Source organism: Pteropus alecto, unplaced genomic scaffold (assembly GCF_000325575.1).
Source record: "Pteropus alecto unplaced genomic scaffold, ASM32557v1 scaffold3, whole genome shotgun sequence".
Lineage (NCBI taxonomy): Eukaryota > Metazoa > Chordata > Mammalia > Chiroptera > Pteropodidae > Pteropus > Pteropus alecto.
In genome coordinates, this window is record NW_006442484.1 from 25183340 (window position 1) to 25191335 (window position 7996).

Here is a 7996-nt window from a genome sequence, read left to right on the forward strand (position 1 = left end):
TGTACTATATAAGTTAGCCCTCTCAGGATATGGAAAGTTCGTGTAGAAATAATCTTCTAATCTTATATAGACTAATGTAGAGTGAAGCAAGGCAGGGGCTTTTTTAAGGTTGTGACTGAATTAATAGTTGCTATTGAAAGTGTTTCCACCCAAATTTATAAACGCCCAGATTTTATCCCTCATCTGATGCACAAGGCCTCTAGGTTAAAAGTTGCCCTCTGCTCTTGTTTTTAACCAAATACCAAAACTATATTAAATTCCTGATTGTGTGATGAAAATCTATGTCTGTACTTCTGGTTAAATTTTTGCAAATTGAGCCATTTCTTCTTTGCTGTCCGTTACTTTTATAACAGAGAATGTCTTGCTGTTTAAGAAGGTTTCTGAATATCAGGGTTACACCATTTGTTTTGCTTACACATTCCAGGTTTAATGTTGCCTTGTGTACAAAAAAAAAAAAAGTTAAAATATGTTTGACTGTAGACATTGAGTCTGTGTAATCAAAGGTGATAACAGAAATCAGAGTGGTGTGATATGTTTGCTGATTCAATAATCTATTTTATACCTTTCAAGAATAAAATTGTCCCAGTGTGCAAATTGGGAGAATTTTATTCCCTTGCAATACACTAAGCTCACTTAAAAGCCATTAGAAATCCTTCAACTCTCTAGAAGATGCCTAAGCTACTATTTACTAACATCAAGTGGTCTGAAAACAGTAAAGCAGCTCCTGAAAGTATCCAAATTCTAGGCAGTAATGTTAACTCTGCAAAAATTCGACTCATTAAAAGTAACACTTAAAAATATTTCTATGGTGTCATCAAAATAGATTTCACTTTCACGTGCATGTAGTACTAAATTAATCAAATCTTAAAATTCTTACCTTCTAGGAACTTAATCCAACATTAATGCCAACCAAGCAAAGAGTAGAGTAAAAAATATTTTCTAAGAATTATACTTCTTGCAAATTCAAAGTAACAACACCGTTTTACAGATTAAAAATGGAAGTACACAGAATTCTGAAGGAGTTGCCGAGATACTGCTAGGGTAGGAGCTAGTCCAGGGAAGTTTGGAATACCTTTCTGAGACCCGTGGGTACAGGTCTGAGGGGGAGTATTTGTCACAGAAACCCTAGAGCCGGGCTCCTGTGCTGCACAACTGCACAGAGACACCTCCCACACCACAGTCTGATAAAAACGCTTCCTGGAGCACAGCTCCCTAGACCATCCCCCATAAAGTTAAGCAACTGAAAGCCCTGATCCTAAAGCAATGTTTTTCAAACTAATTTTTACTTCTTCCCACAGTAAAAATTAACTTTCATTACAAGCCACTAGAGATATATTTTTAATGTTTAACAAATAAAAATTTCCTGGAAAAATACCTATTACATGTGATAAACACCGATATTTTCCATCCCATTCTATCTAATTCTATCTTGTATTTTTTTTATGACAAGTCATGACTCACTGAAATGATTCCATCACCCACTAACAGAACATGACCCAGCACTCATATAGATAAGTTAACAGAAGCAGTTTCCACAAAATAATACCCTAGCTATGCACTGTACTATTTTTCCTTTTCTATTTCATTTATCTAAATATACTGGTTGGGGCATACTAAATTGATTTTGTAACTCTACATAGGTCTAAACATGAATAGTCATGAGGTAATTAACTCAGCAAATATTTATTGAGCACCTAGTATATACTAAGCATCATTTTAGCACTGCAGATAAAATAGTATGCAATGAGAAGATACAAAGTCAATTATATTAATAATCTAGATTTGCATATTCAGACGACAGAAATCCTACCAAGCCAGAGACTGCCATGGATTCCTTTCTCCTCTCCTCCTGAGTGCTTTGGTTTTGAATCCCTCTCCTTTCCTTGTAGAGAACAAACGGCGGCTGCAACAGTTCTATCTTATGATTGTTCGACCTATGATTTTTCAACTTTACAATGGTGCAAAAGTGACATGTATTCAGTAGAAACTATACTTTGAATTTTGAATTTTGATTTTTTTTCCCAGGCTAATGATATACAATATGGTACTCTCTAGAAGCTGGGCAACAACCCACAGCTACCAGTCAGCCACACAATCACGAGTAAACACTGATACTCTACAGTGTACTGTGTTGCCAGTGTTTTTTGCATACTGTAGTTAATAAATTACGTGAGATAGTCAACACATTATTATAAGCTTTGCGTTAGATGATTTTGCCCAACTGTAGGCTAATGTAAGTGTTCTGAGCACATGTAAGGTAGGCTAAGCTAAGCTATGATGTTCAGTGGGTTAGGTGTATTAAATTTATTTTTGATTTACAATATTCTGAACGATGTGTTTATTGGGATACAACCCCATTGTAAGTCAAGGAGCATCTGTAGTCCCTAAAGCTTTCTGCCTACTTCCTGTAAAGGGGATCTAGGAGTTACAGCAGGTTCTGAAGCACAAGGATAGAGATTGATATAATTTTGTAAATACTTATTACTATGCCATTACTGAGGCTTGGAGAAATAATGTCTTAGAAGATCTAGATTTCTCTTAAAAGTTATTTTTCAATTTATTTTTAATCAATCCTTTAAATGTAGAGGAGAAAATTTTATTATTTCCATTGGATTGAAAAGTGAATTATATTTCTTAGACTCACTAGGGCATGATATTTTTCTCTTGTCTCCAGAAGCATTTATTATTTTTATTAAGGATTGCCATTGACTCTGTTTGCAATTAAAGTATACTTGTCAAAGCAAATGATAAAGGTCAAATGGCGAAGAAATTCCTTCTATATGACTCTTTTCTTAGGTTGTTGAACTTTATGGATAAATCAGTATTTCGGCATATCAATGTAGAAAATGTTTTCTAGCAAAAAGTAGTATTCATTCAAAATTGGAAATATAGATTAAACTGATGTAATGACATTTTAAAAACACCTTATTGGTCCATTTGTTGTGATCTCTATGCCCTCTTGTACACATACAAAGACCGTACAACAATATTATTAATAGTTAAGATCCATCCATAGAAGAGTTTAGCATAATATGAATTATTTTTCCAAAGAATATTGGCAATAAGGAAGAGCAATCTAAATAGGTAATTATTACCTTTGTTTTGAAAAGCAATTTTTTTTAACGAGGCAGAGAAAACTTCTCAAGAATGAAAATTAGTAATCGTAGGAAAATAACCATAAAAATTGTTTTTTAATTTACTGATGCTGTTTCTGTGTACATGTACACTCACACAAATCATAAATTATATGTGTGTGCAAAGAGTACTGTTCGTATCTGAAAATCTACCCCACTCGGCAGATCTACCACTGGTTTCTTCTCTCAGTCTCTGGGGGTCTAGGCATGTGATCTCGCACCAGGAAAGTTTATTTGGGTGGCTTTCCAGTCTCCTGTTCTACCTCTTTAAAAGCAACAGAGAATGAAAAAAGAAATTATGGCAGTTCTTGGTGCTGCTGGCTGCTAAGAAATAATTACTTTTTCCAATTAAAGGACTTCTCCAACTTACTTTTTCCAGGCTCCCCAGCTGCCTTTTGGTTAACTGCTGAATGGTTAGTGAATATTTTGCTTTTGCAAAAACTCTAACTGTACCTTTCATTAGATTAAGCACTAAAAAAAAAAGAGAAGGAAGGTAGGGAGAGAGTGGAGAAGGGAGGGATGGAAGAAGGAAGGAAGGAAGGAAAGAAGGAAAAAGAGAGGAAAGAAGGAAAAAGGGAGGAAAGAAAATATTTTCCCCCACATGGCTCAACAGACCAGAAGGTTTTTATGCAGAACTATGAAGTGAGTTCACCAGAGTGCCTATTCAAGATTAAGTGCTTCAGAAATGAGCAATCTCCAATTTCTCTCCAACTATAAAAATTCAGGGTCCTCTGAATGACCCCAAGCATTGAAGAGTGACTAAGAACTCAGAGTACTTTGTGATGGACCTCTTTCTCCATAAGATGATTTTTAGCTCCCCGGAACACCTGGGAGCCTTCTAAAGTAACTTGCCATCTCCTTCCAGCCAGCTCCTTTCCAACATCCCTTATCTCCTGGCATTGGACCAGTACACTGGAGAGTTGGTTTTTACTTTCTCCACAAATGGGTAGTATTCTCTCCCTTTATTCACATACACCCATGCCACACACACAGCATCAAACGCAAATGACCTGATTTCTAGAAATAGAGTGCAAGTTTTATGATCTTAATAGATTCATTCAACCGAGACACATTTTTTGAATGCCAACCATGTGTTAGAGATTGTGTTAGGTCTTGAAAATACAGAGGGAAATAAGAAGTGGTCCTTGCCTTTAATGGTTTAGAAAGATGATTTGGATTTTTTCACTGCTTGTCTAAGGCAACACATTTAACCATTTGGTGGGGGGTGGGCAGAGTGTGCAGCATATGATATTTTCAGTCATATTTATTTGTTTCGAGGATACATACGACTCTATTACCCTCCATGTACTTTATTACCTCTTTGTCTTTTGAAAAACTACTTTGCTTTTACTTAGAAGCTCTTTCTATCTCCTTTTCCACTTTCAAATCCCAAACTGAATGTTACCACTCACTTAGTTTTCCCTGACACCTTCAGTTTTACCATTATCCCGTTATATATCTATTATAGCTCTTAATATAGTGATTGCATTATAGTTACACTACCTATATGAAGAGCTTTAAAATTTCCTGGTTCATAATAAACTCTCAATAACTGTATATGTAAGAGAAGAAAAAGAGAGACAGGGGGATTTGTGTGTTCATTACTTTGCCAAAACTCAGTTCCTGCAGGAAAGGGCAGGGTGTTGAGTGGTTTTTGTTTGATTTCATTTATGTTTTTGTTTTTGTATAACCATTTCTATCCTTTTGTTCAGCGGAGTATACCTGCTTGTTGAATTGTTTTGTTGAAAATTTAAGAAAATAAAAAACAGACCTTGATCCATATGTTACATTGAAGAAGCTTGTGGTATTCACCACCTTTTTGTATGTAATGCAAAAATACACCCAGAGTAACTATATTTTCTTTATTGTCATTCCTCAAGAATACTTAGATGAAACACTTTTAGAATAATGTCCCCAAATGGGTACTTTTTTGAATCCTAAATAGGGATGTTTCTCTTAAAAACAAAGATTAAAAAATAATTATAACCTTTAAGGAAATCCTTATTCAAAGCCTTGCAATATACGTGCTAAAGTACTTTGAAAATGTACTCTGACTATGGTTAGAGGAATGGTGATCTGTACATTTAAATATGTCATTATTATTTTGCAACTAGAGGAAAAGGCCACAGGTAGTGATTATTGGTAAATAAGATTTTTATTAGCTTGTTTAAAAAGATGGTTTTCAAAGGCAGATAAAGCACAGTACCTGTTTACAGAAATAGCAAAATTTAAGAGGCAATGAAATGTTTAAAGTGTTGATTGTTTTATTACAAATCTGAATATTTAAGGAATTGTATACCATACGACTACTTCAGCATTTGATATTTTCTTACCTCATTCTTTGTGAACATAGTCATTGTTTCATGATAATATTTTACATTTATATATTTTTAAACAGAGGGTGTTTTTAATCTAATTCTCTAAATGAAACAGAGCTTTGAAAATAAAAGCAGACATGACAACTGGAAAAATTGCAAAGTTGTTCTATAGAGATGATATACTGATTTATACTTACTACTGTTACCACATTATCACTACTAACTACAACTACTAATGTCAATAATAATGATGGCAATGATAACTCCTTTTATTTGTATACTTTTACACATTACAAGCCTTTCCCTTACCTATTTTTGATTCTCGTAACAGTCATGCCAATGAAATTTTCCTAAGGAAAAATTCAAAAGTAGGAAAGTATATGCAGGAAAATGTTCATCCTTGTGTTATATAACAATAATGAGAAAACCAAAATATAAATGCCAAACTTTATTGGAAGAGTTCAATCATACTGTCAATCTATATGCTACATGGTTATATATTAATATAAAGTCTGTATAGTTAAAAAATTGTGTTATTCTGTTAGGAAAAAACAAGAACAATATAAAATTATGTTTCTCTGTTATAACTATTATAACTATGGAAATATTTCTGTGTATTTGGACAAGGCCTTAATGGTAACATGGTCGAATATAAAACTTCTTATGATGGCATAGTACAGCAGTAAAATGTCTGAATTATTTTAGATTTTCAATAACATATCATTTATTATGCCATATACATGTTTAATTTTTTAATATAAAATTAAATTCATATGCTTATACTAATATTTGCCAAATTCATGTATTGCATAAAACAATGCATCTCTTTAGGGGAAGACATTTATGAAAAAATGATTGTGGGTTCCTTTTCAACAGAATGTGATTCTTACCCTTCCTACCCCATCCTTTGTGTGTCTGGATCACCAAGCTGATTTCAAAGAATACTACCGTGCAGGCTATGTGTACCCCAAGAGATGAGTTTTCAACTGTTCTGGGTTAAGGCCCAAGCATTGCTTTTTTCTTTTCTTTTCTTTTCTTTTTTTCTTTTTTTTTTTTAAGTTTTCTAGGTAATTCTATTGTGCAGCTTGGATTGAGAACAACTAAAGCAATTATAACAAACAACTGAAATTTTATATTTTCAAATATTAAATTCCTTGAATTTTTATCTCTTGCATAATAAGACTTTCAAGATTAAGAATGCTATTTGGTTGAAGACTGGTCTGATTTAAGGACTCATGAGTACAGAGTACCTTTATGCTATCAGAGTGGCAAACATTAAAAAATAAAGATAAAATGTTGATTAGAATGAGCACTGCCATACATGGTTTATAGAAATGTTAATTGAATGTATACAGATCAACTTCACTGGAGGGCAGTTTGACAATATATATCCAAAGCTTTAAAAATATGGAAACTATTTTGTCCCTGGAATGCCACTTACAAAAATATATCCTTAGAAAGTGATTGAGAATATTTACAAAGATGAGTTAATATTTTCATATTGTTGCTTACAATGTAAAAAATTGTAAACAATCAAAATTAAATTTTGCTATATTTATACATGATACTGGTAAAATGGTTCTGTAGTTAACGTAGAAAGATATGCACAATATATTGATAAATGAAAAAGGTTATAAAACATGGTTCCATTTTTGTTAAAATACATAGCGGTGTGTGTGTATGTGTGTATCTGCATATATGTATATACATACAGGTGGGAAAAGCCCGGAAAATTATACATTAAAATATTAAAAGTTATAAATATTTTTTATTTTGTTTTATACTCTCTTGTATATTCTACTTTTTTCCCAGTAAAAGCAAATACTAGTATTACATATAAAGATCAATAACTTTTTTTAATGCTAAAATATATTTTGAAAAATGAAGTCTCGTTACTTTTATCTAACCCAAATGCTTGAACTGCAACACAGGTTCCCCCATCTTCACTTTGTCCAACCGTGAAAAACAAGCTATTTGATAGATGCAGCTATTTCTTAATATGCTAAACTTCTCCAATATATTTATTTTCAAAGTTAGGAAGTATAAAGTTTAACTTGTTTCATTAACAGATATTATATCTCTGTTTACAATTAATCTGATTAAAATCAGTAAAGGTGGCAAATAACAAATTAATTGAAATGTATCTCAAATGTATCTCAATGTATTTTTAAGGGGCTGCCTTCCTCAACACTTATAATTAATCAGTGTTTTGGTTTTTTTTGTTTTCATTTTAGGCGGTTCAGGACCATCATCCTCCATTGCCATAGCTGGCACTAACCACCCTGCTATCACAAAGACAACATCTGTTCTTCAAGATGGAGTCATAGTCACCACCGCAGCTGGAAACCCACTGCAGAGTCAGCTGCCCATTGGGAGTGATTTTCCTTTTGTTGGCCAGGAGCACGCACTTCATTTTCCATCCAACAGCACTTCAAACAACCATCTTCCACACCCCTTGAACCCCAGCCTCCTCAGTTCTCTACCTATCTCTTTGCCAGTGAATCAACAGCATCTCCTAAACCAGAATCTATTAAATATCCTCCA

The 7996-nt window shown here is 33.5% G+C and overlaps 1 protein-coding gene across 1 annotated transcript in view; it reads left to right on the forward strand.

Moving 5' to 3' along the window:
- Window positions 1–7996, forward strand: part of MBD5 (methyl-CpG binding domain protein 5) — a 117045-nt gene that overhangs the window by 81271 nt on the left and 27778 nt on the right. Inside the window, exon 7 of the mRNA XM_025039251.1 lies at window positions 7687–7993. Within this exon, the coding sequence (XP_024895019.1) occupies window positions 7687–7993 (307 nt within the window). The remainder of the gene's footprint in view (window positions 1–7686; window positions 7994–7996) is intronic.